Below are 17,475 nucleotides of genomic sequence, written 5' to 3'. Positions count from 1 at the left end.
TGTAGTGCCCCGCAGACCTATAGCTTGTTGTGTTAGTGCTTTATTTACCAATAACTGCTCCTGAACCAATACTAAAAAATGTAAATTGATGGTGCTTTCCAACAGTGCCAGTAGTACAGAGAGTATGAATGTGGCCTTGGACACAAGTTCCTGACTAAAATTCATTTCTTAAGCTTACTGGCTTAGCCCAATGAATGGGGCAATGAAAAACAGAAAAGAGAAGGACTTTTATCTATATTCCTACTGCTGCTTTTTACGGATGGCTGCAAGTTTGTAATTGTTTTGTACTGATTATCTTGCACTAAGAATATCACATCCACACTTCCCTGTACCAGTCTTTCAGCTGTGTGTATATTACAGAAAAAACATCAAATTGTATCTCACTTTCAAATCAACATCAAAGCAGCTATAAATGAAAAAATAGCAACGATGAGGTTTAAATAACGAATTAAAAGGGAATACATATAACTTTACCACTGCTTCGATTACAAAACTCTCTTGCACTCTAGCCTGAGCACTTTAAAACGTCCTGCTACTGTAAATGATACTTTGCTGCTAGTACTAAAATCCATGTTTTAGTTCAAAGATGAGGTCAGTTTAAAACATTTCGAGTCTTGTTTTTCAGTGACAGATTTCAAAGTTCTTCCAAAAGTAGTGCAGATTTCTCCCTTGACTTGTTACTACCTGCCCCCACAAAAACTCGTTCAAGGAGTATGGTTTCAACAGTCAAATTTTACAGCATACACCCTATGAACTTCTTCCAATAGTAGAAATTTTCCAATAACGTGTTAATATTCAGTATTGTTACACTGAAGAAGGGGCAAGTAGCTGTAGCAGTAACTTTCTAAATACCTTTTATGCACAAGTGTCTTTACCCACATCATGGATAAAAGCACATTAAAACTCTAAGTAAACCAAGATACATAATCCCTCCCCTAAAGAACATGGAAACATATCACGGTTCTAAAGCACTTCCTCAGCCTAAAATGTTGCCAGCCACTTCCTATGCTCCCCGCTTTCTACCTCACCCCTACAGACCACAGGCTAAATATAGATTTCACTCCTCTGCTCACAAAAGTCCAAACTTCTTTCTCTACGGGCCATGTGCTAGAGTGTTTTTGAGGCAAAGCATCAGTGATACGATCATTTGCTTCAGACACTTTCAGAGGGAGGGAACCAGGAGCAGATGACAACAAACAGCTCCCCAGGCCACCAGCTTTGTCGCAGGACCTGTAACATGTGAATATGTGTGCGTGCTTGTATGTGCTCACACTTTTGGATATGTGCCTGGACTGCAGAGACCGGGCTCAACTGCTACTGCTGGTTTATTTGGGTTATGGCTTGGATTACACCCCTCCACAGCACATGTTCCGAGGAGCATAGAGTGTCTCAGGCCCTGCGTGAAGGCTACACTTTATTCAAGAACCACTCGTTCGCAAACCTTGTGACAGCTGAGCATAGGTCGTTATTAGACATAAGTACACCAGATCAGACAGGCAAGAGCAGCTCTAGAAAAAAGCCCCTGAACTCCATTTGGACTATGGTCTACAGGATCAGGGACTCAACCGTCACATCCATGCTCCAGAGAATTAAAGCCTTTCTTTCTCTACTCAGCAGTCCTACAAAAGAAGAATAGCTCATGCAAAAGCTGAAATTTTCTTGCTTGCTCCAACAACCTACAAGAATCTCGTTGACAATATAGATCACATCCTCTTGGAAAAATACCAATTTCTAAACCAAAAAATACCAGTTTACTAAAAGCAATGAAAATTATGACATGAAAGAAATACGATACCTGTTTGTTGTTTTCATTGGTACAATGCAGCCTTTTGAGGGACACAAAGTGTCTTATTTTCCTAGCAACAGAAATAATCACGTGTTACCATATCAAATGGGAAAGAGAGAAGTGAAGGGATACACTGCTATTTTCTAAAGCAGAGGTCTCCACGCCCCCTTGAAACAAGATACCAAACCCAACACCAAACAGACACCTGGGCGACAAGCACTCCTTCAGCGTTACAGCTATGTTTTTGTCCCAGCACACCTGATCCTTTTGCTCCTGCAGGAATTCACCTGCACATCTGGGAGCAGAATTTGGCAACGTGCCCATACCACACTGCAAAAGTGTGAGCACATACAAGCACGCACACAAACAACGGGATCGCCCAGGGGCTGATCCTTCCAGGTGCCCAGGTAACAGTTTGGATACTGTAGAATAAATTCATAAAGAAATGCATGGTAACATGAATCTAAACGCCAGCTTGCAGGTATCTATAGCAGTAAAACTATTAATTGTTATGGATTTACAGTTCTTTTAGCCAGCGTATGACGACACCAAAATGGACAAACATCAGCAAAGAACATGACCTTCTCAACTTTGCTTATTCTTTCCACATTGCTTGAAGTCAGCAGTTATACCATCACCCTACTACTAAATACATGGAGGTTTCTGTCAAACTTACAGATGGGGAAAGTAGAGAGAAGGCGCTAAAAACCAGAAAGAAATTATGTTCTGGACAAGTTAGTTACCCTCCTTGACCAATCACAGGGGTTATCTTCACATGCTGCTGGATACTGTCTCCTGATTTTCTTCTTGCATAGTAAACTCCTTGCCATTCCTAAGCAAACACACAACAGAGATAGCATCTAAGAATACATAGCTTGCAGTCAAATATTCATTTATTATTACATAGTCCTTACGTAGTAAATAATTACATATTATTTCATGGTTGTATTTTTTTAAATAGTGTAAAATTTATTAATACAGAGTAGCACCTTTAACAGGCATTTGCTAATGTAAGGACAGTTTAAATATGTTTCTTTTGTGAGAGAGTATACAATTTTCACAACGAAGTTGCTAGGTACCACCATAAGCAGTGGTGACTGCAACACATCCAGAGAATATCTCCCTTGGGAGCAGCAGAACCAAACTCTGCGTTGAGCACCATTCAGCTTTGAAGTTGTCAGTTGTCAAGCGATTCGTATGCTAAATTTCAGAAGCCCTTGACCTAAAGATGTCCTTCAACTAATCTCAGGTAACCAACAGCCTATTCTCATTCCGTGACTGTTTTCCCATGACCATGGATATCTGAGGCACTCTAGATCAGCAAAAGGAAGAAACAATTTCTTCACGGCATCTTTTATCCTGTTCTCCCATGCAAATGCCCATTTCCCTGACCAGCCACTAATTTTCCCTCCATCCCCACTGCTACAGAAAAGCATCAAGAGGGCTGCAGGCTAACCAAGAGCCATATATGCACCATCCTTAAGCAGTCCACTGATGCAGAGATAAAAGGTAACCTCCAGTATGGATTGGAGGAGAAAGGAAGATAAAGCAGAAGGCTTCTCTCTCCTCACCACCTCAAAGAAGAGAGATTTTAAGGAGGGAACTACTTGGCAGCAGAGTAGGATGAAGTTGGGAAATGGGTGGAAAATACCTTCTCCATCACAGACTAAGATGGAGAGATGCAGAAGACACACAGGGCCTTTGAGCAGGCAATGCTAGCAGCTGGGCAGCCTATATATGAAGCAGAGGGTGAGACAGGGAAGGGTGAGAGGTACTTCTGCAACGCATGGAGATGGGATAACAGGCTGTTGCATCTATTAGGGGAACATATTGCCAGGAACATGTAGTGCTTTTGTGGCCCGTCACCACCACAGCAGGAGTTCACAGTGCACTGCAGATATTCTAACTATAGTTAGAAAAACAAACTCCACTGGGTGCTGGTATATTTTGGACAAAACTGATTATGCCACATGGTGCTTAAAGCATGCAGGCTCTGCAGTTATGACAGAACAGTTAAGCCTTTGGTTGGATGATGCAGCCACCTGAGAGACCGACTGAGGGACAAATTGTTATGTTCCAACTAACAAAAGCTCCATGGGCTCTAAGCAAAACAGAAACACAGAAAATGTTCTTATATTGATCTTAAGCCAACAGATCGGTAGAGGAGTTCAGTCAGATCCTAAATACAAAGCTAAAGAAATCTGTAGTCCCTTGTCTGAGGCATGGGCTGTTGTGCTCCTAAGACATCTGAGGGGCAGAATTCTGGTCTTACATGTGCACTCATGAAAGCTACAACTTGTCTTCTTAAACCTAGAGCATTAAAAATAAAGCAGAATAGAAATCTAAAGCAATTTTGCATGAATTTATTTTATCTGCTTACCTTTCCTTTTTTAATAAATGTGTTGATAGTGTCTAAAAGATCTGCACAGTTTTTATCGCTTTTTGGTAATTCAGTAAGTTCCTTGCCAATAAGCTCTCCCTTGTGATACCCCATCATCCGTTCAAAGGCTGGATTAACATACTGCCAAAACAAAAGTGCTTTAGGATAATATGAAATAGAACATACTTAAAGGATAATTACTCACATATAACTATCAAAGTGTTACAAATTATACATCTGAAGCCATAACCACACATCCCTACAATTCAGTGTTTTCCATATAAAAATACTATGTAATGGTGAAACATTTTATTCGAGTAAGGAGCTGAACACAGAGGGCGATATGTAAACTATTATCAGAAGGCACAGAAAGAGAACAAAACTCTTTACTGTACAGTTACCTAGTTCTACTACAGATTTCATGCTGGTTTTACCATAAGCAACATTACTTTACTGAAAATTATAATCTAAATAAAGTTACTGAAGGAAAAGTCTTAATTCAGCAGGCATCAATGTGCAGCATCCAAAAATAAGGCCGTTCATTGCACAGGGCTTTCTAATAGGCAACACAACTAAAATACTGAAATAGAACAGAAACTACTGAGCAAAGACCTCTTCGGGGTTCCTCTCTCCAAGTTCTACAAAATAGTTTAATTTCCCCCCCCCTACCTGAATGACATGATCTTCACTGGTTATTTCTATAGCTTCCTGACAATGGTCTAATGCCGTAAACATGGCATTACAAGCCCTGAAATTAGCAAATGAGTCATGTTAGTTTTATTGTTAGAACATTTTGCTCACTATAAATACATTATTATATTGTACTTATCGGTAGATGAATCACAAAGTAGGATGTTGTTTTGACTAAACCATGTCACAATCTCCATTATGATTTTTTTCAGGAAATTCAGCTTCAGACATCCTATTGTTAATGTGTTTTTACTGCAGATCACATTGTAAAATTGCTCATGGGTACTGCAGCATCTTGATTGTATACTTCTTTCTCCAAACATGCTCTAGACAGCAGGAACTAAACAACTAGCAGTAAAAATAACAAATGGCTGTTACATCAGAATAGAAAGTTTTGTAGTCATTAAAGTTAAGGAACACAAAAATCACCACAGCAGATACATACGAAATTTTCAATACAACAATTAGATCGCCAGTATCAAAGAAGTTGTAATACAACATAATTAAAGGAAACAATTTAAGCCATCTCAAAGTCCTAGTCAGAAAAATATAAATTTTCCTGCTTCCAAGTAATAATTCAGTGACTTGATTTCCATACATCCTGATCTTTATTAAGGGCCAAAATGGCCTTCGTTTCCCATTTTTTTCAGGGCTATCCTTGAACTAATGCAGGAAAAGCCTTACCTTCTTGCTACAAAATTTAAATTGCTTAAATTATGATTTACACAGGATGGGATTAACATTATTATAGGTTCCTAATACTAGAAAGAAAAAAAAAAAATAGAGGGTGCATACTAAGAGAAACAACGCAGGCATACTTGCTTTGTTAGATGTCAGTACTTCATCTTTGATTTGGACTAAACTCAAACTAATTATCTTCTGGGTACCTGTCATTGCAGGGACCATAAATGTACCATGCATAAACATTCCTGCATACAGTTATTACCTGAAAGGAACATCTTGTCCCAGACTGCATAGTGAGGTTTGAATTAATACTGATGACTAGAGAATTAAGAAATACAGGACATTGCTAGTCCTGCTCATCATGGAAGTAACTCAAAAACAAATAGGATACACAAAGAGATATACACAGAGACATAGACACGCAGCTGTGTGGATGAAGATTTGCAGGAAAAAAGTGTTGTATACAGAAGACGACAACATATTTCAGCTCATAGAATACAAGGAGCTCCCGATGTTATTTTACAAGTGATTTTCTAGCAGTCCAAGCCAGCTCTAAAGTGTGATTTTGTGCTGTGTGAAACAACTAATTTATTTCAGTGATAGATGCCCATCTGGTACACCAGCTGCTAACAAATGTCATTACACAAACTTTCTGCTAGAAAACACACAGCTATGTTTGCACTATTCAAACCTTAGTATTTTCATTTGATCTGGCAACCAAGCCAGCAAAATTACAAGTTTAAATGGCCCATATCCTCTTTTATTAATACACACCTCCCACAGATGTCCAACGAAGCTTCAAATCAGAAGCAGCTACTTGGAGAAGCAGAGTCCACGCTTGGAATGGAAAAACATTTCTGACCACAGACATGACCTTAAATACTGCTTTCTTGGCCTGGTCCTACTTTTTCACCACGTTTCTCTTGTATCTGAACACCTGAAATATCCTGGGTCTAATTCCACCAACTAACTTTCTGAAAATATTCTCTCTTCCCTTTCACTTTTACAAAGCTGTATAGAAGACCTACTGAGACAGCCGACAGATCAGAGACCCAGTGGGATAAACATACAGTGTAACACTTTTTTACCCACTTAATTAAACCACACGGATGAAAACAAATTATAAGCAAATAGCGTTACTAAACACTAGTTCTGCTTAGTTTTTAATGGCAAATTCATTTAGAGCACGTGCCTAATCAGGCAGAGGTAGGGGGAAATCCTCTGTTGCAAGACATCAGCTTCTCCAAGTTACAAACATGCCTTTTCAGAAAGTTTATCTTTTAAAAGGCTACTTCATGCCCCCAGATGTTAGTACAAATGTTGCTTATAAGCATTACTTGTGCTTGTTACATGATGAGCAGTATTAACTATTTAACCATCTATTAAAGTCTTTAAACTACTTAACTATTCTGGGACTGCATCTGGCAGTGGCAGTAGCAAACCCAAAAATACCACTGTTTTTTTTAATAGTATTTTGCAATGCTGCCAAAGGCTCCCAAAACAGTCATGTTCAGAGGTGAAGTGAATATATATACACACACATAAATAATTATAATGTGGATTATTAATATACAAAAGACATGATAACACACAATACATTTTATATAATGTTATTATTTACATAAATTAAAAGAAAGTAGGCTCACAGTTTATGTAACTACATTCAAGACAGCAAAAGCAAGCAGAATTACAAGTGGGTGGTATACGGCTGTTTCCATAAACAATATGGATGAAAGAACTGCCAGTAGATGAAATGCCACTGGGGGCTGACATTGTTTCCTTCTAATTTTAATGAATTTTAAGATTTTTTTGAGATGGCTATAAATAAACTTGAAGAAAAACATGGTAAATATGAATCATGCTCCCTGTGTTGGAGTTTTAATTGTCTGCATTCATATTTGATACTGCTCATGTAGAGATGCTCAAACTGTATTTGCATCTTGCTCTTGAAATGAAATATAAACTACAGACATTGTGTGTATGAATGACAGCTTAATCTTTCTATATAAAACTGATGTTTCTGATCTGTGCTAATTTCATGTTGCATTTACAACCAAACAACAACCAAACCAGGACCACCATAACACCTAATCAACTTCTAAAATTTCACAGCTGCTTTTATGTTTCTGCCGAGTTTTGGAAAACACATATTAAAAATTGTGTGAGCCCAAATTCTATTTTTTTTCCCTGAAAATTTTTCTGTAATTGCATTCTGCATGCACAAACACGTAGTCACTTGAACATGAAGTCACTTTGGGATTGGTTTGCAAAAAAAATCTTAGAAAAGTCTACTTCTTAAACACAGACACCGAAACCTGTAGAAAAGTGATAATATTTTCTGTAGATGGAACTGGAATTAATTTATGACACCCAGGGAACTACACCTTCTCTGCATGACACTCAAATTCAAGGGCCTTTTTTTTCAGAGAGTTGTATTGCAAAAATATTTACATGCATATATAAGCACCTGTATTAAATATAAAATTAGTCACATTAAAGAAAAAGTGATAAGGGAATGAAAGTAATTTAATTTCTCACTAAGATAAAAACCTGTGCTCGTGGTCCGCCAAGTCTTGCCCAAGCAAGAAAATAAAAACTCGGGGTATGAAGAGCCGGATCAAGATTGTGTTCAGCTCAAGCTATCAAATATGAAATCTCACACACATGAGATCAAGAATGACATTGTGAAGTTTTACTGTCATGTAAATTTGCAGTCCATAAACCTTACACTTAAGACAGCATTTAAAAAATGCTACCTTTGCAATTAAATGAGCCGAAATTGTTGTTCTGCAATATTTCTGCTAAAGGATCTTGCCTTGACTAATGCTGGTAGTAATGGCTGCTAGAACATTGCCAAATTCAACGTGGGAACCTCAAGACATACGGGATACAAGCAAGCATCAGAATAAAGGACATGTACTGCATTTTGCACTAAGGAAAGCCATCATTTAAACCACCAGTAAATGAAACATACACAGACCAAGCTTTCTCAGGCACTTAAATTTGTCCTTTACACAATAGGAGAAGAAAGAAATAAAGGTGTAGTATATTAGTTAACATACAGATGCAAAGCACATATATGCGTAGCTGGCAAGAAGCAGAAAGAAACCTGATACAATCATGTAGACCAAGCGGTTGATGTTTGCAGTTTCTTACACTTCTACATACCGTAATTTGAACTGAGATCGCACTTCCCCATGTTCTATTTGAACCAGCTCATTGTAACAAGCAGTTATGCTGCTATTCTCCATGAATTGCTGGAAGACAAATCAAGAGTGCGTGAAATAGATTGGAATGGTTTTAAACTCTTATTTCTGTTCCTGCATCTAAAACTCTAACCTTATAATGAGAGCTGGCACAAGTCCAGCAAAGGGCCACGAAGGTGATTAAGCATCTCTCTTGTGAGGAAAGGCTAAAAGAACTGGGACTGCTCAGCCTGGAGAAGAGAAGGCTCAAGGGCGGGTCTCATCAAGGTATATAAATATCTGAAGAGAAAGTGTAAGAAGACAGAGCCAGCCTCTTTCCAGTGGTGCCCAGTGGCCCAGAGGCAATGGGCACAAACGGAAACAGAGGAGGTTCCCTCTGAACATCAGGAAACACTTTTTTTACTGTGAGGGTGACTGAGCACTGGCACAGGTTGCCCAGGGAGGCTGCGGAGTCTCCATCCTTGGAGATCTTCAAAAGTTGTGTAGACATGGTCCTGGGCAATCTGCTTTAGGTGGCCCTGCTTGAGCAGGGAGGTTGGGCAAGATGACCTCCAGAGGTCCCTTCCAACCTCAACCATCTTGTGATTCTATAGAAATAAAAAGCTTTAGTTGTACCTTTTATGTTCAGTAATGATCTTTTCCCCAGCAATGATTTTCTAGTTCTTAAGACAGCATGGCTATCTAAATACAAAGCAAGTATAAAAATATGCTAAAACCTCAACTGTGAATTTTGCCATTTGGTTTTAGCAATCTGTTTCTATCTGGTTAGAAACAGATAATCTAAAAAAACCCAAACACAGTCTCACACAAAACCAGTATTGCCTTGATGTTTCCTTTTGAACATCTAGCCTTACTTCGGAATGGAAATGGAATACCTTAGAGACATACAACTGTTATGCTAAAAAAAGAAAAAAAATTGTATTTGGCATTTCATTTGTTTTCAAGCAAATATTGCAGCTGAAGCTCAAAAGGTGAAGTAACTTTGCTCCACAAGTAATCTCAGCAAGCTGTCACTATGAATTCAGAAGTGCAGAAAAGTATGTAAAGTAAGGAGCATGCTGACAACAGTTAACAAACTTTTATATACTCCAGATGGAAGAGAATATCCTCTCTTTGTTAGGCAAAGGTAGTAAGCTGAAAGGTCTTGTGCTTGATCCTGCTGAAATCAGCAACTTTATGTTGATACAAAAGAAGTAGATTTTCTGACTTCAGTTAAACCTTACTGCTCCTTAGTAAACTTCTGCTATGAAGAGCTAAATAACTCCGTTAGAAATACATGTACCGACTCTACTTTTCACAGAAAATACCCTGTGTTGTCACTAGTTCTCACAGCACAGCTGGATGCAGTGTCAGGAGGCAGCACTCAAATCTCCAAGGAACAAAGAATGGCTTTTAAGAAATCTACACTTCTCTCCTGTATGAAAAATTTTGTTTTGGGGACCAATGGTTTAATCCCAAGTTGCCAGAAATATGTAAAAAAAGTAAAATTAAAAATAACTGTTGACATGTGTCTGCTTCATTCCTTAATGTTAAGATCTTAAAATATTTCTGTAACTCTCACTTCACGCACTGAGTGACTGCATGGCAAACCAAAAGGCACAATATCAAGTTGGCAAAAGCAAAGGTGCAAATGACGTCATGTTTTTGCATAACAAACTGCCTGCAAACAAACTTGCCTTCTACGCACTGTAGACTTAGATTTTCAGTTTTAGGGTGCTCTTTTAAATATTCAGATATGCTTGGGCTAAATTTAAAATAATATAAAAGGAAAACGATCAATAATATACAATTTAATAATGATGGCAACCTATTTTACAAACTAAACCTACTAGAACATACTAAAGCTCTTTATAAATGAATTTTAAAGTAGTGCTGTTTACTGACAAAAATCAGCCACTATCTCAGCACAATTCTTTAGCTAAGAACCAAGACTTGCAGCTTATTGAAGTGCTGAACCAGCTCTTAACTGTTGTATAGTCTTCTGCAGATGCACAGAATCTCTTTATTTAAGTTTATAGTACTAATGCAATTCATTCACTGGCTCACTCAAAGCTGAGAAATCAACTGGGACTTGAAAAAAGCAGGAAACATTTCTTTTTTCTAATCTGTGCATCTAAATGAGGCACAAGAACATGAAGGTCTATTAACTCTAAAATATTAGAAGGCAGACAACAATACTTTCTTTTAAAAAAGTTTACTATTTATACAGTACATTTTGACTGGGGACTTCAACCAACCCGGCACCTGCTGGAAAAGTAGCTTGGTGAGCTGTAGGCAAATCCAGGAGACTCCTGGAGTGCATTGAGGATAACTTCTTAAGCCAGGTAACAGACAGCCCTACCAGAGGGGATGCGATACTGGAACTGATGGTCACCAATACAAGTGAGCTAATTGGTGCTAATTGGAGGCAGCCTGGGCTGCAGTGATCATGCGCTGGTGGAGTTTGCAGTCCTGAGAGGTATGGGTCAGGCGAAGAGTAAAGTCAGAACTCTGAATTTTAGGAAAGCAAAATTCCAGCTGTTCAAGGAGTTAGTCAATAGGACGCCCTGGGAAACTGCCCTCAGGGACAAGGGAGCAGAACAGAGCTGTCAGATCTTTAAGGACGCTTCCCATAAAGCACAAGAGCTCTCAATCCCCAGATGTAAGAAATCAGAGAAGGACAGCAGGAGACTGGCATGGACGAGTCGAGACCTGGTGGTAAAAATAAAGGGCAAGAAGGAAACGCACAGGCAGTGGAAGCAGGGACAGGCATCCTGGGAAGAGTATGGGGACGCTGCCCGGTTGTGTAGGGATGAGGTCAGGAAGGCCAAGGCACCGCTGGAGTGAACTTGGCAAGGGACACAAAGAATAATAAGAAGGTCATCTACAGGTATGTGAGCCAGAAAAGGAAGGTCAAAGAAAGCGTATCCCCCCCCAACGAACAAGACTGGCAAACTGGTAACAATGGACGAGGAGAAGGCTGAGGTACTCAACAATATTTTTGCCTCAGCCTTCACTGGCAACCTCTCTTATCACACCTCTTGAGTGGATGGACTGCAAGACACGGACTGGGGGAGCAAAGTCCCTCCCACTGTAAGAGAAGATCAGGTTTGTGACCAGCTGAGGAACCTGAACACACATAAGTCTATGGGACCTGATGAGATGCATCCCAGAGTCCTGAGGGAATTGGCTGATGTAGTTGCCAAGCCACTCTCCATGATATTTGAAAAGTCATGGCATGCAGGTGAAGTCCCCAGTGACTGGAAAAAGGGAAACATTGCACCCATTTTTAAAAAGGGTAGAAAAGAGGACCCTGGGAACTACCGACCTGTCAGCCTCACCTCTGGGCCTGGGAAGATCATGGAACAGATCCTCCTAGAAGCTATGCTAAGGCACAGGAGGTGATTTGAGACAGCCAACATGGCTTCACCAAGGGCAAGTCTTGCCTGACGAATCTAGTGGCCTTCTATGACGGAGATTCTTTGTAAAGAAAGTCAAGCTAAATATGACTTAGCTCAGAAAATTGACTCAGTATGAGCATATTAGCATGACATTCTGAAGGAATTCCCTTCCTTCTCTGTTTTTCCTTACTACAGTTAATTGTCCTAAGTCTATATAGTTAATTCTCCCTAACTACAGTGTCCACTGATGCGCTTCTATTGCTTCAATACATAACCTTCCTTATGAACAGCTAACTTTAATATTACAGCTGATTTATATTACATTAACATAACATTAATACCCATCCAAAGCCACTCACACAAAGGTTGGAAAAGAGTAAGCAACTGAACCTAGATTTTCAGAACTGAGGACTCCTGCCTTTCTGCTCTCTCCTACAAAGCTGTTTCGAGAAACAGTATGAGCAGTTATCTTCCCTTCTGCTGCCTCTACAAGGGAGCCTCTAACGCTGTCCTGAGAAGAACGGGTGCAAGCCAACACAACGGACCTCATGAAAAAGAAAAAACCCAAAACTTCACATCAGGAGGAGCTGGACTAGGCTTGTAGTCCCTTTAGAAGAGGAATCCTAGCAGTCTGAGGCACACAGAGATGTCTGGGTGACTCCTCAGCATGCTGAGATATGCAGCACACATTAATCAGGATCCCCCATCATTGGTTTTTTAATGCAGTCATAAACAAAATCCACCCACCACCCGCCCAGAAATTAATCTCAGTATTCTTGCTTATTCTGGAAGGATTAGCTAGATCACAGATTATTTCATATGCTTCTTGGATACGTTGTTGAAAAGAAAAGAATACCAATTGACTGCCACTGGTTTCTCATCAATAAATTTTTGACAGAAGCAAACATATGGTTCTCAATTTGAGGAAGTAGAAGTGTCTGGAATTTACAAAGCAATCATGGTTACTATATTAAACATGTAATTTATACATACCCTATTAAAGCCTGCATTAAGAAGGGGAAGAACAGAAGTCTCTTCTTGGTCAGCAGATCTACAAAAAAAAATGTATGGTCACACAACATTTAAGAATTAGATGATATAAATTTGAGATAGTTAACTAAACATAATGAATGCAGTGAGAACACTCTTGCATAAAATACGTTCATAAAATCATACTATTACAGAAGTTGATTCTATAGTCTTCTTTTACAGGTATTTGCAGCTATCACTACAACCTGATAGTTATTCCTACAGCAAACCTGACAGATAGTCTACAGAAGTCCTGTGTCTCTTCACAGACACACAAGGGCATCACAAAAAAAAAGCATGAAGAGGATAAAAGACATCCTGTAATATCCTAAGAGAAAGAATCTGAAAAAGTGTTATTAAGTAAAAGGTGAAGCAAGTTGTAAAGTCTTGCTCAGCAGCAAACTTGGTCTATTTTCTGATTTTGGCAGGAATAGTTCTTCTCCTGTCATTCTACTTCCTAATATTTTAATTGAGCTAGGAAAATAATAAAATTAGAATGGATTCAGTAGTGTGCAGGAGTTTTAACACAGACAGGAAAGGCCTCTTTTTTGAAGGTATTTGATAAACAATGTATTTAAGTCGGTAAGATTTCTGCCTGAATACATAGGTACGAGTTACTGAATAAGGATTTCAGGACAACATTCTGGTGAGTTTAGTACCAACAGGATTGAAGTTTTCTCCATTATCCAGTTCCCTAATAACCACAGTGTGTTATTTGATTTAGTTATTTCCCTTAGAAAGTAATACACAACTTTCTATTTTTTTTTCTTTTAGACACAACACATAGCTGTCTACTTTTTCTTAGTATACAAGCCATTACATTATGATCCTCTGGAGGTGATAGGGGTAGTACTAGTCTGTATAAATGCAAAGTTATCAAATACTTAAATAGGCTACATAAAACATCACTAACCCATTTCAGGTAAAATAATATTAAACTTACTCTATGAAGCTTGCTAATAAGATACTTTCCGTTATTAGATAACTATTATACGTAACATTCTTATAAAGTAAAATAAAAATCTTTCACAAAACAGTAATTCTTACGTGCGTGGAACCACAGCTAGTATTACAGTGTGCTCTGATGGTTTTGTGGCACGAATAGACCTGAGGAAACAAATTTCTCAGTTACACCACATGCTTTCTCAATGTTACTCTGAATATCTTCACAGACAATATAAATGAAAACCAGGACCTTTGAGGCTAGAAAATAGGATATCACACTGCCAAAACCTACCTATCCCCAGTTAGACAATCCATTTCCATTTTGCTACCAGATTCCTCAGATTTTGCTCAACGCAGTGACGGGGCAAGAGCTCCAAAAACACAGGGCATGAACAGCAGCTCTTCAAATCCACTCTTATAACCCAGCAAATGTTTGCCCTGTTTACTTAGCTTATTTGGGGCAGACTGCTCTTAATGCATAGGTTGAGAAAGGTCAGTCTACACAATGCATTTTCAATACCTATTAGCTAATTTAAACAAGAATCTCCACCACCTTCTCCCATATTTACCATCGTCCTTCTAGATATTGTAAAATTTTCTTTAGAGGGTGGGAAGTGCTTTTGGGGCATGCAAGTAAGAAAAGAGGGTATAGCAAATGTATACGATAGACTATAATTTATGAAATGCTGAATAAACAAAATTTTGCCACTTTACATATTATTGAGAAACTGAAAAAAATATGACCAACTATCAGAAGAACACCCCATTCACCTTTTACTGGCTAAAGATTACTTTTTTCAATCATGTCACACCGTCCTGAATAAAGTCTTTATATTTATTTGTTGGTCTTTTAGAAGAACTTCCATCAGCACAAGTATTTGAGCTTTAAAATGCTCCTTGTCATAAACATGGCAAATTTCAACTTGAGATGGACTGCAAAGCACAGTATGGTGTATGGTACAAAATGTATGCTTCAGCTGAAACAGTGTATTTTAGCAGGAATCCCGATACTAAGCACTTGGAACCTTAGAGCTGCTAAGACAGCGTCATGTGGACCAGAAGAGTGATGTGAACTTCTGTGAAGAGCTGGCAGTGCCTGACCCAGTGGACAAACAAACACATTCCTTTAAAGCCCTGCAGCTTCAGACTTCGCTGCAGCAGTAACCCAGGAAAGAAGCAGGCACAGACAGCAGGAAATAATTTCACAACAGCTCTGGCTTATGCTCAGGTAGAAGCCCATGACCTAAAGAGACAATTCTACAATTCAGCTTTGCCAAAAGTGTATTTTTCATGTTGTTCTCTTCTTATAGATGTATGCAAACCTCCTGGCCTCAATCCCCAAACTTCCATTTTACTACAGTTTTGGGAGTTCTTTTTTTTTTTTTTTTTCCTATTTTTTTGTTTTTAAAATTAGGAGGTTTGGTTTTGTACAATATATTCTGAAGTTCAAGAGAAGCATAAGGTCCTTTAGGTTACCTGCAGATATCTTCCGCATCAAAATATCTGGAGTTCCTGTGATCTATAACAATTATTTCCTGGTGCTTATCAAGAAAACATTCAAGCGCTGACTCTGGAGTCCGAGCAATATTGCACCTGTATCCAGCTCTGTCACAAGCCCACCAGAAGCCATCACTTTGGTTGTCTTCTTTTGCAAAGATCAGCAAAACCTGCAAAGCATGCAAAACAGCAGTACCACATTAAACATACAAAATAGTTCTCTGCATGGTGCAAATCTTAACAAACACTTCTGATACACAAGAGATTGAGTCTACTTTCAAAGTGGGAAGATGGAACTACGGTCTGTAAAACGGCTGACGCAGTAGCACAACTTTCCTAATAGGTAGAGTGATTATCAATAGATAACCAATAGTTAACTGCGTAGGACTGATATTTAGGACAAAACCAGCTGCCAGATGATGAGTCTTTTCTAACTCATGTTCAAATTAAATCAGCAGCCACCCAGAGTAGATGGGTAGGTGTTCAAACATCATTGCCACTCTCATCAGGCCATCCCAGCTGCACACACTTTTAATTGTAATGAACTGTCTGAAATGCAGCTGCCTTAATTACCACTCTTCAGAGACAAACAATTAACATAACACAGTTTTATCCATTATTTCTCCTTTGATATACAACAAAATGGAGTTAACCCATATTCTTTCAAAACTGAAAAGAACAACAGAGAAGCAGGTATGGACAGGGCTGGGTAAGGGAAAAAAACTGATGCAAACATCACAATTTTTACCCAATAAATTGTCCCTAATTATGTAAATATATGAAGTAGTTTCACCAACTTCAACCAAACACTTAAGGAACTGCTCACACAAGATCAGGTAGGATGCGTGCTGAGGCACTGTTCTAACAATCAAATTGATGCTGTAGAAGTCTGTTTGTTAACTGACACACAATATAGGCTGAAAATAGCTCTATTTGTGTGCTTCTTGTGTGAAAGAGTGTTTTTAGAAGAGAACAAATTTTTCATCCTTGTCCTATAATACACATATTATCAGCATACAAATTACACTGCTAGAAACACAAGTCATGTAGACGATCCCCTTCACAATTTGCACATATTTACCATAGCAACTGATCACTAACCATGCCACCCTGTGTGACAGATGAAGAAAAATGTTCATTTAGTGCAAATATGCTGTGAAAAAGAAAAGCCTCAAAAAGTCAAAATTTCATCCACAGCTATTCAAATTGCACAGAAAGGCAGCAGCTGGAGAATAATCTATGTATAAAGCAAAATCCTGTTCATTTCACAAATAAAAGTCATCCCCTGCCTTCATTGAAACAACCTGTCTAAGCAAAATATGCAAAATTTTGCCCCAAATGCCCATAAGGAAGGTCAATAACATTTCATCTGTGCTGCTCTATGCAGCTGTGGTGTCACCACATGAAATTCCACACCATCAGTCTAGAAACTAGAAAAGCTGACCATAACTTTTCTCTTATCTTGAGCTGTCTGGATTGTTGAATTCTAAACAATAAACAAATCAAGTAATGTTACTCTGGCAGGACAACCAGTCAAGTTTTCATGAGCAGTGGAAGAAAATTATATACATAGAATTTCCATAAATATTAAGAAATAACTTAAGAAGTTTCAATTTATTAGAAAAAGTATTTTTAATTGCAGTTAACAATAAGCAGATTTGGGGTATTGACACTTAACATCGAGGGTAACTGTTATCACTCTACCTAATCCCCGATTTTCTTCCAGCCATCAAAGTGTTGGAAAGCAGTGGCATGGTTGAGCTGCAAACTTTGTCTGTGGATACTCAGGTAAAGTCTCTACTCTGATACAATATTCTGTTTGGTTCCAACTGCTATTAGTTTTATTTCATTCCTAGTTTGAGCGGTACAATATGGTTC

The 17,475-nt window shown here is 38.6% G+C and overlaps 1 protein-coding gene across 2 annotated transcripts in view; it reads right to left on the bottom strand.

Annotated features, from left to right (window-relative positions):
- Positions 1-17,475, bottom strand: part of PDE8B (phosphodiesterase 8B) — an 83,916-nt gene that overhangs the window by 22,875 nt on the left and 43,566 nt on the right. For both annotated transcript variants that reach the window (XM_075136306.1, XM_075136307.1), the window contains exons 3-10: positions 15,577-15,767; positions 14,203-14,262; positions 13,120-13,177; positions 8,709-8,797; positions 4,836-4,914; positions 4,167-4,307; positions 2,530-2,618; positions 1,796-1,856 (exon numbers count right to left, since the gene is read on the bottom strand). In XM_075136306.1, coding sequence (XP_074992407.1) covers positions 1,796-1,856; positions 2,530-2,618; positions 4,167-4,307; positions 4,836-4,914; positions 8,709-8,797; positions 13,120-13,177; positions 14,203-14,262; positions 15,577-15,767 — 768 coding nt within the window. The remainder of the gene's footprint in view (positions 1-1,795; positions 1,857-2,529; positions 2,619-4,166; positions 4,308-4,835; positions 4,915-8,708; positions 8,798-13,119; positions 13,178-14,202; positions 14,263-15,576; positions 15,768-17,475) is intronic.

The sequence above is a fragment of the Calonectris borealis genome, chromosome Z (genome assembly GCF_964195595.1).
Source record: "Calonectris borealis chromosome Z, bCalBor7.hap1.2, whole genome shotgun sequence".
Taxonomy (NCBI): domain Eukaryota; kingdom Metazoa; phylum Chordata; class Aves; order Procellariiformes; family Procellariidae; genus Calonectris; species Calonectris borealis.
The sequence above is the reverse complement of the archived record's forward strand: the minus strand, read 5'-3'. Positions and strand labels throughout refer to the sequence as shown.